Source organism: Populus nigra, chromosome 1, assembly GCF_951802175.1.
Source record: "Populus nigra chromosome 1, ddPopNigr1.1, whole genome shotgun sequence".
Lineage (NCBI taxonomy): Eukaryota > Viridiplantae > Streptophyta > Magnoliopsida > Malpighiales > Salicaceae > Populus > Populus nigra.
Window position 1 is genome coordinate 20705423 of NC_084852.1, and position 24343 is coordinate 20729765.

The 24343-nt window shown below is 34.2% G+C and overlaps 1 protein-coding gene, 1 long non-coding RNA gene and 2 pseudogenes across 5 annotated transcripts; 3 read left to right on the top strand and 1 right to left on the bottom strand.

Annotated features, from left to right (window-relative positions):
* Positions 1 to 431: 431 nt before the first annotated feature.
* Positions 432 to 5376, bottom strand: LOC133692760 (uncharacterized). 4 transcript variants are annotated; one of them, XM_062113895.1, is made up of 8 exons: positions 4878 to 5376; positions 4642 to 4792; positions 4347 to 4526; positions 3972 to 4106; positions 3717 to 3799; positions 2409 to 2502; positions 2208 to 2310; positions 432 to 1417 (listed from the first exon to the last, which is right to left on the bottom strand). In XM_062113895.1, exons 1-7 carry the CDS (start codon positions 5243 to 5245, stop codon positions 2221 to 2223), a joined length of 1101 nt encoding a protein of 366 aa, XP_061969879.1. In that variant the 5' UTR covers positions 5246 to 5376; the 3' UTR covers positions 432 to 1417; positions 2208 to 2220. The 4 variants fall into 4 exon arrangements, 1 of the variants encoding a protein (XP_061969879.1); XR_009841988.1 differs by lacking the exon at positions 432 to 1417 and adding an exon at positions 2642 to 2681 and having other exon boundaries at positions 2263 to 2310; XR_009841989.1 differs by lacking the exon at positions 432 to 1417 and having other exon boundaries at positions 2265 to 2310; positions 3717 to 3819.
* LOC133674930 (oligopeptide transporter 4-like) lies at positions 769 to 1442 on the top strand (annotated as a pseudogene).
* Positions 5377 to 9234: 3858 nt separating the features above from the next.
* LOC133675037 (L10-interacting MYB domain-containing protein-like) lies at positions 9235 to 10304 on the top strand (annotated as a pseudogene).
* Positions 10305 to 16359: 6055 nt separating this feature from the next.
* Positions 16360 to 24074, top strand: LOC133705291 (uncharacterized). Its single transcript, XR_009844241.1, has 4 exons — positions 16360 to 16603; positions 19068 to 19165; positions 20318 to 20454; positions 21195 to 24074. It is a non-coding gene; the product is annotated as an uncharacterized LOC133705291 (long non-coding RNA).
* Positions 24075 to 24343: the final 269 nt, after the last annotated feature.

The following is a 24343-nucleotide window of genomic DNA, read 5'->3' on the forward strand; positions in this document are numbered from 1 at the left end:
AATTTTTTAGCAAAAACAAACTCATAAGAATAGATAACATATAGAACATAAAATCTTCCAAGTATATCAAGTTGTAACTATTCAACGAAGTAAATTTAATTTGTAAAATAAATATTATTACATTATTTGTTTTTTTTCCTCTCATTTTGCATGGAAAAATTAAATGGAACAATAATATTAATATTCTTACTCTCAATAAATTATTTGTCACTCGGTCATCTCATTTGTAGTCCGTGCACAGTTCTATATCTGGATATCTTTGTTATTACAATGAGTAAAAGAGCATGGCTTGCTGGAAAAATTGCCGGTTGATGCTACACAAGCGGGTGGTTCCTTGCAATCGATCACCGAGTAAATTATATAGCAGTTCCTGTAGCTTTGCAGTAGAAATTGAATAGCCCATCCAATGTATGCATCAAGACATATGGATATACGAGCATGGCTCAGGCCGTTTCTTTCCTCAATGATTTCAAACTTGGACATTACATGAAGATCCCAAAAAGATCGATGTTCTTAGTTGAGGTACATTTTCTTCAGAACTACTGACAAGGTAACAAACGAATTAAATCCATCTATCTTGTGTAATTGTTGTAATAGTTCACGTGATGCATTCAAAAGGATCAACCATTCAAGAATTTCCTCAAAACAGTGATCTTGAACTGACAAAGCCACTTATAATGAACAATCTAAAGTGATCAACACTCTCTGTGGATAGTTTTACACATTGTTTAATTGTTTCCACTTGCAGCTACTGATATATCTATTCGCATGGGGTATGCCTCGTTCACAGGAACGATTCTTGCTGGAACCATCAACCTTGCAGTGGCACTGTGGCTGTTGAACTCCATTGAGAACCTATGCCAGGATGATCTACTCCCCTCTAAGAGTCCTTGGACATGCCCGGGTGACCGAATCTTCTTCAATACTTCTGTCATATGGGGTTCGGAGGGACCTAAGCGGATCTTTGGAACACTTGGAAGTTATCAGGCCATGAACTGGTTTTTCCTTGGAGGTGCAGGACCAGTTATAATTTGGCTGTTGCAAATCATTCCCCAAGCAATCTTGGATTCCCCTAATTAACCTTCCAGTCCTTCTAGGGTCAACTGCGATGATGCTGCTGGCTATGCCATTAACCTACAATGCCTGGATCATGGTTGGAACAATTTTCAATTTCTTCATCTTCCGTTGCAGAAGCAGTGGTGGCAGAGGCACAATTATGTTCTTTCAGCAGCATTGGTGCTGGGGTGACTTTCATGGCAGTGCTTTTTTACTTCTCAGTCGGCATAGAAAATAGAAGTTCGACTTGGTGAGGTGCAAATGGTGAACGCTGTGAACTGGCATCTTGTCCAGCAGCCAAGGGCATAATAGTTGATGGTTGTCCAGTAAACAAACTTTGTTGCTCTTCTGATGCAAGTTTCTGTTTAGAAAGTTACAAGGGATAGAATTAAAAGGTATTCAACAACATCCACCAAGCCAAAGTGGCAATGTCTCGTGTATTATAGTTTAGTTAGAAAGCCAGCTTCACGAGTGCATTGTTTTAACTAGAAATATATTAATAAAATTCTAGCCCAAGGAAATGAATCATTTCTGAATACCTTCAGACAAAACCATCTCACTTCACATTGAGTCACTTGGATTTTGGCCAGGATGCTTTTTTGGCACACTATACTAGAATGGTGGAAGGAATGACAACAAAATATTGTTAATGCCGGTGCATGGAAAGGTGCATTATACCTGGCAGATGTTTCCTATCATAGTGGAAGCCATACACAGCATTGATACTAAAATACACTCATTCCCTTGAACCTGGTATGTGATAATATGGCACTCCATATTTTTATCAACATCATGCTACCCTATAATCAAGGACTATTTAGCTTGATTTGACTAAATCTATAGCCACACATAAAAAACCAAGCCATTCATAATGATAGAACACAGAAAAATGCTGAACCACAAGTGAATAAGCTATTTCATTGAAATAACATGCATATTTGATGTACGGGATACCCTTTGCTGTTATGAAATAACTTGCATATGGTGTTATCGTCATTGAAATAACATGTATATGGTGTTATCGAGAATGACATAAACTAGATAGAAAGAAAGTGAAAAGGTACATGGAAATGTTGAAGGCATGATATTTTTTGTGCTTTAGCAAACTTCAATTGACATAATGATCAGAAAGTCCTAATTATAAATCATACCGAGTGAATGTGATCACGATGCATTAACTGAAAGCCACTGATTGTACTCATCCATCCTTATTATAAAGGAACTGGAACTCGGTGAGCCACCTCCTCCATATGCCTTCATGTTCAGAAAGCCAAAGAAAAATCACTTTGAATGTTCTCCCAAAACAGTCAATACAGGAAGTAAGGAGATATTCACTAGTCAAAATGCACAACCTTTGCAACTTCAGAGGTATCGGTAGCACTATCAATGCTCCTCAGGCACATCTTAAGATCATTTCTTAGCATGTACACAACAGCTCCTATGGGCCTGAAATCATTAATGCATACAGCATAAGATGATGCACAGTTTTATTATAATTAGCTACAAGCTCAGGCAACCTTGTGAACGAGTAAAAAAAGCTTTTCACATGGTAACTTGGCCAACATATGGAATTCTTATCACTCACTTAATCTCATGATGATATATTGCATCACCGAGTTGTTCTCCTAGTCACAACATTGTCAAGAAAAAGCCAGTTAAATAACATCATTTTAATTCTAGCATACCAATTTTTAATGCAAGAAATTCACTTAATGCACATCTGATAATATGCCAAAGAAAATCTGCAGTGTTTATACAGTTATCCTTTTTGAAAAACCTGTGTTGCTTAAATAACCCAAGGTTGAGCTTATTGTGTTTAAGTTCCAAGAGCTACACTAAGAAAATTATGCTGACACAAATTAACACATTCCACCCCCAATCCACCAATCATTCTCAAACGAGGGCCCAATACTATGATGTCGATCAATTGTGAAAGTTTCACCAACTCTTCAAAATAGACCTTCTTCTAACTTTGTTCACTTCAAACTAAAGGACAGATTTCAAGGTCACCAGCTGGTGACCAGCTATTCATCAATGCCACTTCTATCCAGTCCAAAGTTTTTGACAGCACATGATTGACAAACTAAAATTCATATTGTTCAAGAAATCCATAACATCTCATAGAAACTTTTAAGGAATTCTGAAGGAAATTACTTTCAACACTTGAGTCCATGACAACATGAGATACCAACAAAAACAACGGAAATCAGGGCCGTGGAATATGAAATTCATTAACTTTGAAACTACAGTATGCCAAAGAGAAGGCAACTAAGATGGTCACAATATTGGGCAGAAGAGACCTCTTGCACTGCAAACCCTATCCCCCAAGCCCGCCCCTTACCCAGGAAAAGACAAGAGGGCCCCAATCAGCTACATAAGCAAAAAATACTCCGGATGTTAAGTCAGGTTCATGTTTAATATTTTAACTACCATAGTAGAAAATTAGAAATACTACTCTATTTCTAGAAGACAGTGCCAGAGTAGAAGAAAATGTCCACATACAATCAGCAGCTACATAAGCAAAAAACCTCAGGATGTTAAGTCAGGTTCATGTTTAATATTTTAACTACCATGTTAGAAAATTAGAAATACTACTCCATATCTAGAAGATAGTGCCAGAGTAGAAGAGAATGTCCACATACAAACTACAGAAAAATTACCTAAGACCAGCTGCAGCACTTTTTACACTAAGTTCCTTGCCGATTTCATCACTAAAATGAGAATTGCCATCTGCTCTAACTCCCTATAATAACAGAACAGAAGCTGATAAGGCCAAAAAAACTACTGAGATGAGAAACTGTAGCCTTTACATTTCATGTCAGTCAAATCATCTGTTGAACCCCAAATACTATAAGATGAAGTAGAAAAATTACAACACAAAAAGATTTATCTAAGCAATGATGAGTTCTGATTACCAGGCACTCTCCATAAACTCCTCGACCCAATCGAACTTTAAAAACCTTATCCATCAACTTACTAGCAGCAGTCCAACGCGATGAAATATATGAATTTCCTTTCTCAATTATATCAACAGGACTTATCTCCAGCAGCTACTACAAATGCAAGTTAAATAAAATTCAGCAGTTATCATCATTTAAAGGAAGTGAGAATGTGAGGTAAGAACAAATACAAGAAAAAGGCCATTTTAGTAATTCAAAACATCTTCTAACAATCTTCAAGCTTTAAACCAATGGCAATAAAATAAATTATCTCAACAATTACAACACGGACTCGAAACACCAAAACAGCAATCCACGATAAAACAAGATGCCAAAATCCAAAGCACCAACCTCTTCAAACATGTACGGGTTGGTGACATAATTAAACTTGGAGCGCCATTCACCAATTCCAACGTTGAAAGCTCTAATATCCGGTAAACTCCACCGTCGAAGGTCCATATCTTCAATGTACTTCAGAACCATTTCAACACGATCTTGATCTTCCGCTTTCAATAATCCCTCAACTCCCCCCTTATTTTAATCAAAGAAAAACAAAATCCCGATCTCAATAATCAAATTACCCCTAAAAATTAGATTAAATTGATAATAACTGAAATCACCGCTACCACCTACTGCTACTACTTACATTGTTATCTAGAATCTTCTTCGAGAAGTACTCGTAGACAGAAGTGGAGCTACTCTTCTCAACGTCAACAGAAAAATTAACTTTCTCTGCACAATCCTCTTTCGATTGCACCCTTGAAAGCACCGATTTTCGATGATCAAAACAAATTACCCTGCCAGGAAAAAAAAAAGACCTAAAACAAACCAATTCACATTCTCGATAAAAAGAGAAAAAATCAATGTGCTATTTTAGCTTACTGGCAATTTGATTGGCGGGAAAGAGTTGAAGCAAATCCACGTGGACCGATAAAATCAAGAAGGTAACATCTCTCAAGCCTTTCAATTCTAAAATCTTCAACCCTGAAGGGTTCGACGGATGAGAAAGGCAAGATGAGGCAAGGGAGATTGAGACGAGAGTGAAAAAGGTGAGCAAATAAAGCGGAGAAAGCACCGGAGAAAGAGGGGTAGTTATAGAGCACAGCGATTGGGGTTTTTTCTTCATTTGCTTTTGATATGGCTTCTAGAGCCGCATCTGAACGGAATTCTCGAGCTGCGGATGGTGAAAGAGGAGGTAAGCGTGAAGAGGAGAAGATAAATCTCCATGTTTTCCGGAGTAAGAGAGCCATAATTTTATTTCAAATATTGGAAGAAGGAGAACTGGATTGCTGCAGCAGGATTGTTAGTTGTTGCTGTGCCTGTTGTCCGTTGAATCAGCGTTATGACCGGGTTGCGCTTGGTCCGTTGTCAGGTAGAAAAGTGGCCGTTAGGCCGACTTGGTTAAAGGGTTTTAAGGGTTGAATTTAGTTGTTGTTTTTTAAATTATTTTTTATTTATAAATATATTAAAATAATATTTATAAAAATTATTTTTAAAATTAGTATACTAAAATAATATAATGTTATAAAAATTAATTTTAAATAAAAAAATTTAAATTTTTAAATTTTTTTAATAATATAAAAATAAACAAGCTTGAAATTTGATTTCGGAATTAATTCAATTTAAGACCTATATAATAAGTTGATATAAATCAATCTAATTTTTTATCTTTTTAAAAAATCCAATATAATATTGTTATGGTAAAAGGTATTTTTATTGAGTTGTCCTAGCTAAGCTCCGAGTAAACAAATCATAAGTTTACTTCTAATTATAATTTTGGTTTGTCTTTATGATTTGATATCATATATGATTTAATTCCTATCTCATTTCTAGGTTTATGGGTTGTCGGTTATGTATTTTTTCATTATCTAATGTAAAAATATAAAAAGTTTATGTGCATTGATATTAACAGTTCGAGCTCTATGTTTTAACTCATTAAGACCCAGGAAAAATATGTTGAGTTGCATTCAGGAGTTTAGAAGTTTTAGGTGTTATTATTTGTGGCAAAGACCATACAACTACAAAGTTATCATAGCCGATATGGAGATTGACCCAACTAAGAAGTTGGGTCTTAGGTTACATAGATTGATCCGAGTCAACTTGAATTAACTCGAAAAAGTTAAAAAAATATTTAAAATGTTAATATTTCATATGAAAAAATTAAAAAACAATCCATGTGAATATATGCTATATATGTTATAAATAATGAAGTTTAAAATATTATTTCAAAAGATTTTTTATTGCACATTGAAAAAATACTATGTTAATATGTTATCTTTTTAAGTTAAAGTATTTAAACCAAAAAGATTTTTTATCCCACATTGAAAAAACATAACTTTTTTATTGTGAACTTAATGTATATATACTAAAAAGTTTCAAATTTCACATTGAAAAAATAATTTTTTTTCTTGTGAACATAGAATATATATATTAAATGGCTTCAAATCCCACATTAAACAAATAAAATTTTCTTCTAGTATTTATATAGTGAACTTTGAAAATGGTTAACAACCAACTAAAATATATATATATATATATATATATATATATAATAAGGGTCTCTAATTAGGAGAAAAAATACATTTGCAAAAAAAAAAAAGTCTTAACAAGGTTTTGTTGGGTTGCTTGGGTCACAAGTCAACCCAAAAAATCAACCGATTTTTGCCTGATTTTTGCCCATTCTAGTCTTTTACTTTACCTAGACTAATCCAACTATTAAATCAACCAAGTCCCAAGTCAACCTGTTGATTCGATCTGAATTTAATAACTATACTACAAAGGTTATTGTTGTTTGGGCTACGTGCCCAAACAAGCAACATATTATTATTATTATTTTGAAACCCATGTACCACTAGATTGGTATAAAAAAATTACAATTATATGTTAGTATACAGAAAAGAACTTGAAGTTGCTAATATTCCTGCTCGCGTGTTAATTCATATTTAGTTTATTAGCTCATTCATTCGTTATATTCACGATATCTTAAAAAAAGCAAATAGTTTTAGGCAAAACTTATATATTACATAATCAATTAATTTTTATCCTATAATCTGATCTATCAATCTAATTTATTATCTCTATCTAATGTGGGTGGTGCATGTTGTTTGGTAAGTCAAGGTAACCGGTAGTTGGTACTTGCGAAAGATCTTTTTTGATGAATTTGAGGATTTTCTGATGCTTAAGTAAGTAACTTTTTAGAAGAAAAGACAATGACATTTTAAAGAGACTCTGAAAATAATTTTGATAATGATATTTTGAGAATGAAGATTGTAAACCTGATGTTTGAATGATCCATGATGTATTTATAGCATATAAGTCTTATCTTTTTTATGGAGATGAGATGTTAAAGTATAATTTTTTCTTGATAACATTAATGATGAAAAATACCCCTAAAATATACATTAATAATGGATAAATATATCTTACACAAACATTAATACGTTAAAAATATGGTAGGCTATTAAGAAATTTTTTATACACCATCTATTATACAATATTAATGTGAATGAAAATATGATGAGTCTTTAAAAAACTTTTATATACCTAAAAGTGTAGGGAGAATAAGATTTAAAATGTAACTGAGCCCATGAAAATTGGACTTTTCTCATAAACCGAGCCTATAAAAGTCAGAACCTATGGCTTTGGGCTTTTCTTCAAGGCTATGAACCCATAAGGGCTTGGCTCTTCTTTTAATCTAAGAGTTTGTTTGTCTAAGAGACAGCGTTTGTGTTTCTTGAAAACACACTGATATATGTGTTTGGTTACCACATGCTAAAAAAATCTAAAACGTGAGTCCCACCATTTTGTTGAGGCAGGACCGTGATTTTGAAAAAGCAGTAAAATACTGCTTCTTGCAAGTTCAACCACAGGTTGAACGAGATAATAGAGATGAGAAATTTACCAGCTTATCCTCTTCTCTTTTGTTGCTCTTTTCATCCGTTCTTCGCATTCATTTCTCTTCACTGCACACAACAACCCTACAGGAAACCATTACTGCTTCACAACCAACAACAATTAAAGTGATGGCTACGTCTCTTTCTTCACATTCGGATGTCATTCATTTTGCCTTGACAACAAAAAAACAAGAACATCAACAACTTATTTTACTGCAATTAACAACCCCAAAACATGGACATTAGACGTGCTTCATTCAAACTCCATAGCTGAAATTTCCAATGGGTAATGTTTGCTTTCACTGGTCTGGTCATAAGTTAATTTATGTTTATTGAAGTGAAATGTAGATCACAAAAGTTTATGTTTATTGCAGTGACCAATCTTAAACAAACGAATTTGTGTATTCCCTTTGATAAATCAACTATTTTTACTCTCAAAAGTTTTAATTGCAAATGTTTCATTCATTTCTCTTTATCAAAAAAAAAAGAAGAAGAAGAGCAAACCATGTTCTTGCAATCAACAACCCCAAAAAAGATTTCAACATCATGCTTCATTGAAACACAAAAGCTGCAATTTCCAACGGGTTAGTTTGCTTACTTCACTGGTCCCCTTGTATAGTATTTTTAAGTTAATTGTTGTTGATTCCAGTGAAACCTGAGCTGTTTGTTCCCTTTTTTAAAATCATTTGTTTTTTTAATCTTGATAGTGAAAATTGATTATTTTTCATGTTGTTTATTCCCGATGGTTTTTATCTCCATTATTATTTATGTGTTTGTTGCTATGTTAAACTGGTTGTAGTTGTCCGTGGGTAATTATGTATGTGGTGGGATGCTATGTTAAACTTATAGTAATTGAGGTCGAAAGCAAACTACTCTCTGCAACTTTCAAGCATTAATAGTTTTCAAGCCATCAACAACTGGTAGTAGTTGTTGTTTGTTGATGATTGCTAACAACTAAATTAACATAAATTAAACTAATAATTTCCTTTGTTGATTAGAACATCCCCTGATAATTGATGACACACGGTTAATGGTTTCAGTTGTCCATGAGTAGTTGTTGATTTTCTTTCCCCTATCAAGAAACAGTTGACCAATCTCTTGTCAGCTATAGTTAATTGTTTGTTTAATTTCTCTTGCATTGTCAACCAAGCTGCTATAGATAATTGTTAATTTATTTTTTCATCCCTTGTCAACATTAAATCTTTTGTTATTCTTTGGTTGACCTTTTGCTGGAAATGTAATTTCCTGTTTTGTTAGTATCTAATTTCAATCCTTATTATCATTCAATCTTTTGTATATAGTTCATCGTTTGTTTAATTTTTCCTTGCATTGTCATCCATTAAGCAATGGATGGGTCTAATACACATGATAAAGCTTCCTGGACAAAGGTAATGTTGCACATATTTTGTGACATTTGCATTAAAGTAATTGAGAAAGACATGAGACCAAACATCTATTTTGACAAAGCTGGCTGGAAATTTATCATACAATCATTCAAAGATCAGACATGACTTTCATTAATAAAAGCTCAGGTTAAAAACAAATGGGATAGGAATAAAAAGGTCTGAAGGGTATGGAAAAAATTAATAACTAAAACTAGAGTTGGTTGGTCTACTGAACTTGGGACCATCTCAGTAACTGATGAGTGGTGGCAATAAAAAATTCAGGTTAGTTTTCATTATCAATAGCCTCACAAAATTATTTGTCATGTTGTATTATTTGTTAATGTACTATCATTGCTAAGTACATCCAGCTTTCATTACATAGGAAATGAGAGAAGCAAAGAAGTTTAGGCATATTGGCATAGAGCCTTCGTTGTGTGCCAAGTATGATATCATGTTTACTAATATAGTGGCTACGGGAGAATATGCTTGGACTCCCTCACAAGGACTCTTATCAGATGAAGATAATGAGGATGCTGCTCGAATGAGAAATACAACCAATGAGAAAACTAATATGGAAGAAGGAAGTGGTGACTTTGAAGAGGATACAATCCCTGATTTCATACATGATGTTAACAATATGGTTTGTGGAAGCAATATGGCAAACAGTAGCAACAACCCCAGCAGTGCAAAGAGAAAGGATGCACATCATATTACACCTCAATGTCGAAAAAAAAAGAGGAACTAGAATGGAAGCACAATTATTTGCACGTCTGGATCAACTTGTTGAGACTGTCTCCATGCCGAGAGAGAGCACAACTCCTTCTAAAGATTAAAAAAAAGGTTGTAGCATTGAAACGGTAATGACAGAATTGCATTCTATTAATGGAGTTACCTCTGGTAGTGCATTGCATACCTTTGCAACCCAATTTTTTTATGCGAGGAGCAAGAGGGAGATGTGGGCTACAATGGGTTGTATTGATAGAAAAATATCATGGCTGAAAATAATGTTTGACCAACAAAGAAAAACTTAGATGGACAAGGTCAGGTTTGAAATTTTTAACATATTCATGTCTTTTCATTTATATTGAATTCCATAATCTAGTAACATTTTTAGTTGTCTGAAATCTTTTCCACCATTTTTTCAGGCTTCCTGTGCTGCCATTATTGCTGGAAATTGAACTCTTTGCCCACGTTTTTGTGTATTTTTGTAACCAAGTACTTGGAACACCATTACCATGTATGTTTTGACATATGTATCACTGAATATTGTTGTTGGGTTGGAATTTCATGAGTTCTTAAATGTTGACTTTCATATGTGGATACTTAACTTTGAATGTTAGGTTTAGATTGTTAAAATCAAAATTTTCAGTTGGGTTACTTGATGTTGAATGGTTGGTTACTACATGAAAACCAAGATTGATGCTTTTTGTTATTACAATTTGAATGTATGGATTATTGACATTGAATGTTAGGTTACATGCTTTTGAATGGTAGGTTTAGGTTGGTAAAATCAAAATTTTCAGTTTGTGCATTCCACATTTGAATATTAGGCTACTTACTCTTAAATGGTAGCTTTTGAAAGTTAGGTTGCTGTTTTGTAATATTACTTCCATTCCTGTGTATTTCTATATAAATAGCAGCAAGTATGGGAAGGTTTTCACCATAGTTTTGAAACCCAACCCGGTCATCGACCCGGTCAAGTGATTGGGTCACGGGTCAGATGGGTTGACCTGGGTTAACCCGGGTTAACCAAAAAAAAAACACCTATAAAAAAACACATAATTAGTTACAATGCAACACTTACATAAACCAAATTTAAATTATAAACCAACAACATAAATTTAATTCAATATCCAAAACACAAACAAAACATAAATTCTAAAATATTTAAAACAAAACAACTACCATCATGTGAAATGATTGGACCGTTGAAGGATCACTACTTGGAGTACTACTATCATGTGAAGACATTTTAAGACCTGACATAATTTATAAGAGAGAATATAATTTTAAGCCAACTCACTTTGCAATCCATTCATAAATTAACAATGACAATCTCATGGTTTTCATTCAATGCAAAAGAATTAAAAATAAACAATTTATAACAGTAGAAATAAATAATTTATCAAAATAATACTAACGAAGGACCACAACAAATTAACAGTAGAAATTGTTCATATTCCACCCTTGTTACATATATAAGCAAGCAATGGTGAGCCTGAATGCCTGATCTTAGAAAATAAATATTCCCCCGATCTTCATCACCAACTAAAATATCACGCAGAGAAATAGAATCCACAAATTTGATCAACAATTTAACAAAGGTGCTGGATTAACAAAATTTTGATCAACCAAAATAAAAAGCCCTTTGTATTGGAAGCCTGTCATACACACTTTTCTGATAAAATTGAAAATCAGACAAAAAAAAAAAACGTTCAATGCTTTTTTAAAAGCTCCAACTTTTTCTGTGACTTGTGTAGACATGATAAACTTTTTCAATGAGGAATCATATAATGTCATGGATTTTCTTATAGCAATTAGTTCAAGAAAAAGAAAGAAGCTTCAGCATAGAAATGAGATTTTATGAACAGCAACAATACATGTGATTTGAACCCCCATTAGGATCTTGGAAAAGAAAAGAAGAACAAAAACATTAAGAAAACAATCTGCTTCTATGTATCCTTGAGTGTTTTCATAGCATTTCTTATTCTTACCTGCAGCTTGATTTTTTTTTCTTATCAGGAATTTGGCACAAAGATATCAGAAAAAGAAAGCCTCCAAGCTCCTGCAGAAGCCAATGAAACCACACAAGACATTCATCAGGGAGAGAGAGACTCTGATTCAACTTCTGAAAAGCCATCAGCAGAACCCTAAGAAACCACAGAGAGGAAGAAAGATGCTCCACAAGTGCTGCTGCAGGAGTCGATTGCTGAAGCCACGCAGGGTGCTGAAGTAGGAGAATCGAAACCTAGAAAAGCTACAGGAATCGTCGATGCACAAGGATTCGAGCACAAAGCAGAGAGAAGTATTGATGCGGAGAATATAAGAGGGAATGATGAGAGTATGTCAGCAAAGACTTCTTTATTTGACATGATGCAGAGCTCCACAAGAGAAAGGCAAGTGGGGGGAGACCTGATAGAAGAAAGAAGAGTTGAAGGAGAGAAGGCAAAATCAGACGAAGAAAAGGAAGAGGAGGAGGAGGAGGAAGGAGAGGAACACAAAAAGACAGACTCGGGCTCCGATGCTCCAGTCATGGTAGAAGCATCTAGGGATATTGACCAGGTCTCACCCGGGTTTGACCGGGTGGACCGGGTCCCGGGTCGACCCGCCGGGCCGGTCCGGGTTTTAAAACACTGGTTTTCACTTTCATATTGTCACTTTCCAAGAAGAAACCGAATGTTATAGTTGAGCAATCAGGTGTGGTTGTTTATAATTGATGGTGTTGCTGTATTGCTGGTATTATGAACAATCTGTAATACGTAAGTTGCATTTTATTAATTATTAGTTGCAGCCGATTGCTTTCAATGTTATGCAATTCATTATAAATAAAATTGCTTTCACTGGTTTGTAAATTTCTGTTTTATGGTGTTCATTGGGAAAGTGAAGGGGTAGAAAATCGTGGCCTTTATGCTTGCATTTATAAACATTCCTTTCACTGTATACATTTGAATAGTTAACTACTTTCTGACTTTTATGATATTTGGAGGCATATATGCATGTTGAAAATGAATGTCTAGAAAACATTTGGGGCCATCACCAGTGGATAATATAGCTCATTTGTTTTTTCCTCCTATTAATATACCATGTAGAACTGATCTACATTTCCAAATATATGTTAATTTTCTCGCGTTTCTAACTGTTGCCATTCATGAAATTGTTGGGCATTTTAATTGCCATTGTGGGACTCCAAAATGTACATTGAAAGAAAATGTTATTATTGTATGAGAATTTATTGAATTAAGGAAATCAGTAACATTAACATAATATTGTTAACACAATGAAGAAAATTGAACGAATTTGTAATTTATCAAGTCATATTATTTAATAGTCTCTATTCTAGAGAAGTCCAAGTCTAGAAAGCCTTGCCACATATAGACGTATCACTTTCAATAGCTGTTTGTTAATATCAATAGCTCATTTCATTTTGGTTGAACTACATTAAACGTAGAGAACAATATAGTATTTTGGTCTCCATAATTTGTTTGTGCTTTTTAACAAGTCTTAACATTTTCAATAATTCACAAAATATTTGTATGTCTTGATAGATATGGATTCGCACCGGTTTTCAACACTTTTTGAAGGGGGTTATGATGATGTAATGAATAACGTAGTTGATTACGTTAATTATGGCAATTCTTCTGTTAACGATGGAGATTCTAGTGGTAATCACAGTTATGATAACGACAACGATGACAACGCGTCAGATGAAGAAGACTAGTGGTTTTGGAAAAGAGAGTTTGATCGTTAGAAATTGGATCTATGCACGACGGGTGCCCTAATATTATATTATAATACGTATATATATAAGGAACCCTGTATTGATTCGTACAACACTAGAATGCAATTGCTGAACAAAATATTACATGGACATTGGACCTGTTGTGTAAACATGTTTAGGATGGATGTGATGACATTTCAGAGTCTTTGCTTTCAACTTGAAAACCAATATAGGTTAAAAGCATTTAGAAGAATGTGTGTTTTTGAAAAAGTTGGAATATTTCTTTATACGATAGCTTTGGGTGCTTCCAACAGGGAAGTTCAGGAGAGATTTCAACATTTAGAAGAAACTATTAGTAGGTACTTTAATGAAGTTCTTAAATCAGTTTCTTCGCTTGCTACAAATTTAATACAACTTGCAGATCCCGGGTTTGTAAACACACTGGGTGAAATAGTGAATAATCCAAGGTATATGCCACATTTCAAGGTAATGTCATTAATCGTATTTATTGATGGTGCTTCATATTAAATTAATTTGCGAAATTTATTTTGTTAGTCAACTCAAACTGATGATTGTTGCTGGTTTTTCGTATATTAGAATTGTGTAGGAGCTATTGACGGTACACATGTGTGTGCATGTGTTTCTTCAGAAAACCAAATTTCATTTATCGGAAGAAAAGGTGTGCCAACCTGAATGTTATGGTTGCATGTAGCTTTGACATGCAATTCATATTTGTTTAGGCGGGTTGGGAAGGCAGTGCACACAATACATGAATTTTTCTCGAGGCAATTGACAATCCATGTATAAAATTTCCTAAGCCACTAGAAGGTAGTAACGTGTGTGTGTGTGTGATAATTAATGTTTTTTTTTTATTTTTCAATTTACAAAAAGTATTTGTATTTATAGGAAATACTACTTGGTTGATTCAGGATATCCTAATGAATATGAATTTTTAGGTCCATATAGAGGTCAGAGATATCATTTGCAAGAATTTAGGAGGCGAGGATAACCACAAAATCGTGAAAAAAATTTCAACCATGTGCACTCTTCATTATGTTGTGTGATAGAACATACATTTGGAGTTTGGAAAAAAAGATGGCGAATCCTACAGAATATGCCATCCTTTAATTACAAGACACAAGTTCAAATTGTTGTCGCATCCATGACAATTAATAACTACATTAGAAGAACTTCAATGCAAGATGTGGCATTTATGGAGTTCGATCGTCATCCTGATTGTGTGCTCGATGATTTTCTAACTGATGTGGCTCCATATACACAAATGCAAGGACACTACAGGCCTTCACAAATGGATTACGTATGTGATGAGATTGCTGCAAGTTTAATGACACAATTATAAATTATTGTTCCAATATGTTTAGGTCTCTTTGTAAAATTTTATTGGTTTTAAGATTACTTTTTATGTAATTGTTCATTAATATTATGAATGAAGTCCTTTAGGTAATTATACCATAACATCAAATTGAACCACAATTTTTAACCAAATACATTAAATTACTTTTTGGTTAACCTCAATTTCAATCACATTTTAAACCAAATATATATTTTTCCAAACCAACCACAACTAAAAATATTTTTTTATAAAACTATTTTTTTTAAACCATAACCACAACAGTTACCACAATACCAAACACACTCCGATTACGTTGACCTTTTATAAAAATCCATGACATTGGACTTTTCCTCAAGGTTAAACCCATAAAAGCTGGAGTCTTCCCCTAGTTTGAGTCCATGAAAACTAGGTCCGGACATGTTACCCAAAATCATGAATTTTTAGATGTTCAAAGGATTTCTTAGACCAATTAAATTTGGATTTATTAGATATTAAATCCAAGCCCTAACTCTTATATTGTTATAGATCAAGAAAGGAAATGTTAAACAATAGACCTTAAATGGAATGGAACGAGTGTGATAGATACGTAGATAATAGCCATGCTATTAGAATTGATTAGCGAAAAATAATGGCAAGTCATTAGATTAATTGTTTGTCATTTCAAGTTATAAAATCATACATAAAAGAAAAAAGGCAAGATAATTCGTTCCATTTCTTCCTCCCCCTCTCTCGCCAATCCCATCCAATCATCTTTAATGGATATATTTTTAATAAATAACTTGCCAGCTTTCAAGTTTTTTTTTTTATTTGATAGAAAGAATATCTTTAAATTAGTACAAGCGTCAATTAATATCAATTTTCTTATACGATTTTAATGACATATTTTTCATGTCAATCTGTTATATTTAAATAAATCGAATAAGCTTTCTTGACGTGGGCACAAAATAAAAATAAATAAATAAATAAATAAATCTTAGAAACCGTAACACCAACTCTTTGAGATCATCGTCATTCAACAATTCAGAAAACAGATTTTCATCACTTTAGGAGGACTTTTTTTTAAAAAACCTTGTGAGTTTATTAACTCCTGGTGGGCCGCTAGTGGCCCAAAGCTTATGTCAAGCTTAACGCCGAACTGTCGAATAGGTGGGCTCAATCATCTCATATACTCGGCCCATTAAAAGACAGAAATCAATCAATTTTTGCTTTTGGTTAGTTCTTAGATTTGTTATCCAATAATCACTCATATTAAAAAAAGAAAAAGAAAAAGAAAAAACAAGAGTGGCAGAAACCAGTCCAAGTGCACTCTCAATCCCAAATGTACTTTTTTATTAAGAAAACCTCTCAAAACATGGAAGTTGGCTGAGATATTTTCTTCTCTCTCCCGTCCACGTACACAAACTGTAGCTTTTTATATCCATCTCCAACAACATAAACAGACGCCATTCTTCCATTTTACTTCCAGGGAATTATAATCAGATCCCTCCCTCTTCTCTGTCACTCTCCATCTTCTTCGTTTTCTCTCCCCTACTGATTAAGTACGTGAACTTCCTTAGCTATTAAAGAGCCTTCACTCTCATGTTATTTTCAGTTTTTTTTTTTTTTTTTTGCATTTGCTGGCTGGTTAGTTACTTTCAAATTTTTGCAGCGGATTTGATTTTTGTCGGTAAATGAGCAATCCTACTAGAACTATGCACATACACATTTCAGTAATATTTTGTTACTGTAACTTCTTCTTCTTCCTCTTCTTTTATTTTGCGTGTGTGATGGGATGTTGTTGCCTGACTTTATATTGACGTGTTCGTTGATTTCCTGCATCAAATTTATAGTCTATCTAGCGATTCTATATGGTTTTTGGTTTTCTAGGTTTTCTTGGATGGCTGTTTTTTCTTTGTTTGACGTGGTCTAGGGTTCCTTTTCCTTTGTTGTAGAAAAGAATTGTTACAACCTAGTGGTTTCGGGAACTCTATAAATGTAAGAATTTAACTTAATAATTAACACAATGGCGCGAGAGGGGTTTCCTTAGGTTATGTGAGTGGGTGTAATTGAGTTTTGGGATTGAGTTTGAAAATCATACTCAATGGTCGTGCTGTATTTATCCCTAATAGCTAATAGCTTCTTTTCTTTTTATCTTTTTTTTTTTGCTTACGGGATTTGCCAAACCGCTTAAAAAATTTGGGATTGAGTTTCTCTATTTTGAATTTTCCATTAAATTGTCATGCCCGGTAACTGGTTTTCATGCAATTCTGACTACATGAACAAGTGGTTGTGGGGATACCAATCGGCTTGGATGCAATCGCAACTATTGGTATTAAAGCTTGGTTGATTTAGTTTGAGATTCAATACGTGGTCGAGAAATTAATAGAAGAAAATGAATATGGCAGAAAACGAGGGGGATTTGGCCCTTCTACTTCATGCTTTGATTTGTTGTGAGTTTGAGCAGGGATTTGCTTTCTTCTTTTTTTATTTTTTTATTTTTTGTGATGACTAATTGCCTAATGAATGAATCGTGTGCTATAAGAAACTGCATTGTGGATGTTTTTCTATTTTTTGATTAGGCTAAAAAAAAAGAGAGATCTGTTGTATTTTTTTTTCTGCCTTCTTTAATTGGTGGTTATTACTTATTACTAGTTTGCTTGAGATTGCACACTGGACAATTATGTTGTGTACTGTGTTATTGTCATGAAGTTACAGAAACTGTTAATTAATGTGAAACTGCCTTGACAGTGACTGTTAACCTGTGCCCTTGGTCCCTTATATTGAGCCCGGATTCTCTTGCAAATAATGTATTGGAAGAGATATTGCACACTATACTTCTAGTGAAGATTAAAGTTTATCTTCAATGAACTTGACATCCAATGTAAAGGGCAAAAGGAAATGCTAGTCAAAATTAACATTAAGGACGTGTTTCTAGGTGGCTCTGTAGAACAAACACGCAAACATTATGAGGTGAATGCAAAGCTTTTTGCTGATTGAATACACAGATTCTTTAATTAGGTTTGGTCATCAGTATGCTGAATAACTGTAGATGGTGTTTGAAGTTGTAGGTATAGATGATTCTGGGTGCTGCCATGTCCAAGTTTCGTGTTACTTTCTCTATCTTTTTAATGGATCTTTTAGTATCCAGAAAGTACAGAAAGGAGATTTCAGGATTCATTTTAATGGGTGATTTCTCAATGGAAAGATAAATTTTTATTGGGACTATTCATTTGTATCACCACTTGCTTCATTCCAACACAATGGAATTTGATTTCTTGCTTCTGATTTTATATCTAAAACTCAATTTGCAGTAGGCTTACTGTGTCATTTCCCCCTTCATGTTTTAGTAGCGGTAGAGCTTTCTTTCTTTTTATTTAATTTTTCTGCGCAACCTAACGATTGCTTTTTCTTTCAATGCTTAAGGACAAATTTGTTCCTGAGTTATCAAACCACCCATTTAGTAGATGTTTTATACCTTATGTAGAGGCCAATATCACTTCAAAGTTAGAATTTGGTACCTCTATTTCATGATTTCTATTTTCGCTGGTCTCAGTTTTATTTTCTTGCTTATGATCATGTCCATTTATGTTTCTAGAAACTAGTTCAGGGCATGCTACTAGCTTCCCATTATTGGTTAACAAGATATGCTTTTATTCAGGAGACGTGGTGATTGATTTTGCTATGTGCAACTACTTTCTGGCAAACCTCTACATAATCTTCAGAAAAGTATAGTAAATATTAAATTTCCAACTCATGTGTCTCTAAATTAAATATCAAACACATGTGTGTCTAAAACAATGTACTTCTTTATAAATTAATGTAAGAATACATGGTTTGATGAGTTGGTCATCCATCTACTCAGTTTAACAGAGATGGAGTTAAGAACCTTTCTGCCACTGGCTTTATGACACATTACTTCCTAATCAGTCAATAGTCTTTAAGTTTTTCATGAATTAGTTGTCTGATAGTAGGCACATGCACTGTTAACATTTGCTTATGTTAGTCTAGTGTTCCTAACTGCAGAGAGCCATCTTACTCAAGGGAAATTGCCTACAAATGGGCTTGGGTTGCAGAGGTGCTGATTCAGATATTGGATAAAATAACTTGGAATATGTGAACGGGTAATTTCTCTAGATTAAAACCACTTTAGTCCGTAAAAGGTTTAAATTTTGCTGATGTTGTTGAAATACACAAACTTATGACATGATTACATAAATAGAAGTTAATTTAGGCCCAAAATCACTTTTGACCCAACTTAACAGGCTAAAAGAAATTCCTCTCCATCATGTGTTGCCAGGGGCCTCACTTAGGAATCTCTAAGTTGCAGAAATTAAAAAATTCCCTAGAAGTAAATCCTCTCTTTTTTTCATAGTTGCATCATTATATGAGGTAGTGGGTTTATATAGTCACCAGTTAAGACCAGGTTAAAATCATAAAACCTTTAACAGAACAGAGGCTCAAAGAGAGACTGGTCACACACACATGTACTTTAAAAGAATAATCATTTTAATCTTTTCAGTTCATCTTTTTATTATGAATGGAAGTACAAATATATTGGTTATTGAAAAGGTAGCTCAGTTGATGTTGGAAACACAGATAAGTGTAAGTTTTACTTTTTATCAGTGTTTTTAGTTTTAATCTGAAAATCTATATCAAAACAATACCAGTTCCATGAAAATTCTCCCTCACTATCCCTTCCCATGTCCTTTGTTTAATGCATGTAGACAAATGTGAGTAAAGCATAGGTTTGTCGAAGCATGGATATTGACAGATGCATCAGCATGTGTATGTGATGCTTTGCAAGCATGCCAACAGTGGTTGTACTTGCTAGTGCTCTAATTTTTCTACTAATGTACATCTGAATGTCCTTTACAGTTGTGTTGCTATGGTTTTCATTACTTGCTTCTGTCACTATTAATTCTCACCGCTTGTTTTCTCATGTTTTGAAGTTTGATGGAACACGCTTAATAAATTGGAATGTCACTTCTGAAGTGGATAATCTATTGTTGGCTTCCCATAGTATATTGATGGACCATTTCTGAGAAGTAATTTTTAATCTGTGCTAAGAATTACCTGGGACTTGGAAAGGTCTGCCTACAAATGGCAAATTACACTCTTAGAAGCTGCTGTAGATGAGGATTATCTATTTGTTATTTTAGGCAACCCAAGTTTAACTAAAAAAGAAAAGACTTTTATTGCTTTGTATAATAGCAGCTCAACGACATGGTAGATGCTCTGCCCTTTATTTACTGAATTCCTTTATGCGTTCACAGGCAAAATGCTTTGATATTCTCTTCCTTGTACTTTAAAGGATCCTGACTGGTGTTGAACCACTGCATTTACCGAGGAGTCCTGTCTGCTTAGAGCTTGTCTGCCGAGTTCTATGCTAGACCTGGAAAAGGGAAATGAGGTACGAACATCAATTCTACAAAGCATTCTTCAGTCGGTTTCAGATTTGTAACTTATATTCTCAAGATAGTGAGTTTTTCTTTCTTTTACAATATTACTGCACAAACTGTGACATGCTGTTCAATTAAGTATTTATTCATAGCTGACAAAATCCATGATAGAGAATATAAATTTGTGGCATTGTTAAGCACCTTTTCCCTTATTGCCTAGGTTTTATTTCTTTTATCATTAGGTTTTATTGTGTTTTTGATATGGGACATAAGAGATTTAAAACTAAAGAAGAGAGAAAAGAAGCAGCTACGAAGAAAAAACCAAGGAAAGAGAAGAAAAAGCTGAAGAAGAGAAGATCAGGGAAAAATCTCGAACTATGCAATTTTTATTCAATTCATCAACAACTTGTCTAACATTTAGAAAAATAGAATATAAATACTAAAACCTTAACTAGAACAAATAATACAATAACGAGACCAAGCCTAATAAATAAACCTAAATAAAACAATAATGAAATTAAGCCCAATAAATAAACCCAAATAAAATCCAATAATGCAAGGATTAAGCTATCAATGATAATAAAAAAGACCAATGACAAAATTTGAATGGCAATATATAAAGTGAGCAAATAAATTAGGGTGTAATGCAAGGAAGGTATTAATTTTTAGGCACATAAGTAATCAATGATAATTTGAATAATGAGTGTAATGCCACAATTATCAAAAAGTAAAGTGATTTACTGTTGGGAAGATGCTGGAAGCTACTGCTGCTGACATGGCATTGGGTGATAATGTGCTGCTGATGTGGCGATGACGTGGCGATGACGTGGCGATGCACTACCGACGTGGCAGTGTGCGGTTGACATGGCGATGCTGTTGATGTGGCAATATGACGCTGACGTGGCCGTGTGCTGCTGACATGGCCGTGTGCTGCTGACGTGGCTAAGCGAGGTTTTTTTTTTTTTTCAGAACTGGGTTATAAAACAATTTTTTTTTTTCCAAATCCGGGCTGTAAACAGAAAGATTAATTTTTTTTTCAATTGTTGATAATGATTCTACATAGTTTCTAGGGTTTAGGAACTATGTTGAATTTTACGAATTTTCACAAGCTCTAAGAGATTGATTATCTGAAAATACAATTAAAAGTCTGTGCTCTGGTACCAAAGTTGATGCGGGACAAAATAGATTTAAAGCTAAAGAAGAGAGAGAAGAAGAAGCTAAGAAGATAAAGCGAAAGAAAGATAGGATATAAATACTACCTAACAATAAATAAAGTCTAATAAATAAACCTGAATAAAATCAAATAACATAAGGGTTGGACTATCCTCCATTATCATAGATCATACGAACATGTGAACCATGTCTTGGGTATGTTGTCCCCATCAGTTTTACTACAAGGATTACGTATTGTTAACTATAAATCAAGCTTTCTGATTTGGTAACTATACTTTATCCCATTGGAAATTGGTATCTTGTGCGATTAGGTCAATTGTTATTATTTTGTAAACTTCTTATTCATTGTCTTCTTTCATGAATTTCCATTTAAAGAATTGAAGAATGTATACTATTACAGAAGAAAAGAGCATAGAGATCAGAACTTCCAATCAAATAATGATCAACAAACACACAAGTCTTTCACTTAGATTTTTACGAATCTTTCTCTCTAAGAAAAGCATATATAGACACCACATTTCATTTAGCAGTTCATTTCCATTGAGCACATTTAAATTTTTTAGACATCTATTAACACCTGGCTCACATTGAGCTTTTCATTATTGCATATTTGATATGGATAGCTGGTCTGGCAATTATTTACACCAACCTTGAAATTTAGTATTAAACATATCATACCAAATAGGATGGTCCTGCTGCCGAGCATCTTTCACATGATGCTTGAGATCTCATTGTTAAGCTTGGATCTGTGTGGTGGATGATGACTGATAAGTGATAAACATCCACAGTTATCAACTGCTTTAATATTGGAGTTGCAACCTTTTGCAAATTTTGAAAAGAATGTCGTCAGATTTTTTGTTAAGTCAAATGCTCTGATAAAGATTAGTATACAATTTCTCATATTGTGAAGAGAACTTACCCCAGTTTCATTGAGCTTGCTGGTTCTTCACTGTTATGAGGCTGAGGCTGGGGCTGGCTCAATTGGAGACGGATTGGGGCATGCAAGTCATATCCATTTTCTACTGTGTAGGGTGGCCGGGAAGCTCTATTTGCTTCATCCACATTCCGTTCTCCATAAACCTGGGATAAGAAACTTCTAATTTAGGCTTTTAGCATGTTGATGAATGTTCACTTTCTAAAATCTCAAGTTCAGGTTCCACAGGCCTTTTAGCTCACTGCTATATAGGTATGGTTCCCATACACTAGACTTGAATTCTAGATTTGTTGTGTAAGAGCTACCTGATTGTAGGAGGGAAGCATTCTATGAAGAATGTGTGTATAAATTCTTTGTAGGTTCCTTATTTCGTGGTAAAAAGTGAAGTTCAGAGTTGAATGGGGGATGGATAAAATTTCTTAGTGATACATGTGTTGCCAAGACTAGTACCTTACGCAATTCTGCATTTTCTTGACAGATGAGGTCAACCTTCTTATGCAGTTCTAGGTTTTCTTGATAAATTAGATTACCCTGCAATGAAGCCAATCAAAGCCAGTGAGCATGAGAATGTCTCTACAATCAATTTGGGAAATATTGGAGGCAATAGTCCAGAAAACCTTTTGGCTCATCTCTTTAATTTCATCTGTTAAAATTTGTTCCTGTGTGCAAAAAAAGGCTGCATTAGCATCAAGTGCATGCTGCATACATGTACAAAAAGTGATCTTGAGATCAGTATAGGTTTACCTTTTTAATTCGAACACCTTTCATACTCTTCTCCAGCTGGTTTTCTAGATTTTCTAGATCTTTGATGCTCAAACCAGAAAGTTCTTCTCCCATCAATTGCCTGCAACATCTCAAGGCAAATGTTAGGTATGGTGCCTGAGTTTTATGCTTGTCCATGAATATAGTGTTAGAAAGAAAACTTGTCCATGGATGCATAAATCTATTAGTTTTTCTCGTGGCAGATGTGGCTACAACTGTGATCCATGATGTGAAACATAACATGGCCTTAAATTTTTTTAACCACATAGCCTACACCATTATTTTAAGGCCAATGGCGACGTGTTGTTGAGATCCTCTATTGAGAATATTCAGTGATAATTAACTTTACCGATGATATTCTTTCAAGCACTGCAGTTCCTTCCCCAAGCTTGCTGCCTCCCTTTTCCACAACTAGTGAGCAGAAAATGAAGCACATCATATAACAAGCAATAATTTGGAGTAGAATAGAATTGATGAGAGCTGCTTGAAGAAGTGATTGCCTTATAAATCTGCATGTTCATGCTACAGTCTACAGAGAACACTTAATGGGATGGTCGTGTATTCAGTTTTGCACAGAGGAATTTTGTTTATGAATTTTGTAAATGTTCCTGTATGCCGACGTTACTATTGTGTTTGGTTGCAGGATAAAATTAAATTGAACATGGCTTGGCATAATAGAAAATCATTGTGCATAGCGCATGCACAGACAGACTTGTGTATATATCCTTTTGAGTTAATGAAATGTTGAGATTGGTTCTTGCATTGTATCATTTCTACTTTGTGTTCTTCTTGTCTTATAAAAGGGAAGAGTGTTGGTAAACTTTTTGGTGAGGAAAAACACTTAGTTGTCAGGCGAAGACGAGTGGATTGACAGAGAGAAGGCTGAATCTGACAGTGAACTGGGCTACTGTATAGGGCTGGAAGATTTTGACGAGAACCCAGTGACAATTGGTTGGTGATCATCATGCATGATATGAATGATAGTTTAGAGTTGCAGCTCTTGCATGCTTCTTTATTATAGATGACTTGGA

Excerpts from the sequence above, each read along its gene's own strand:
- LOC133692760 (XM_062113895.1), bottom strand. The coding sequence starts at position 5,245 with ATGGCTCTCTTACTCCGGAAAACATGGAGATTTATCTTCTCCTCTTCA. Across the intron at positions 3,800-3,971 it reads GAGTTTATGGAGAGTGCCTG|GGAGTTAGAGCAGATGGCAA; the intron begins GTAATCAGAACT and ends CTGTTATTATAG. Across the intron at positions 2,311-2,408 it reads ATACCTCTGAAGTTGCAAAG|GCATATGGAGGAGGTGGCTC; the intron begins GTTGTGCATTTT and ends CTGAACATGAAG.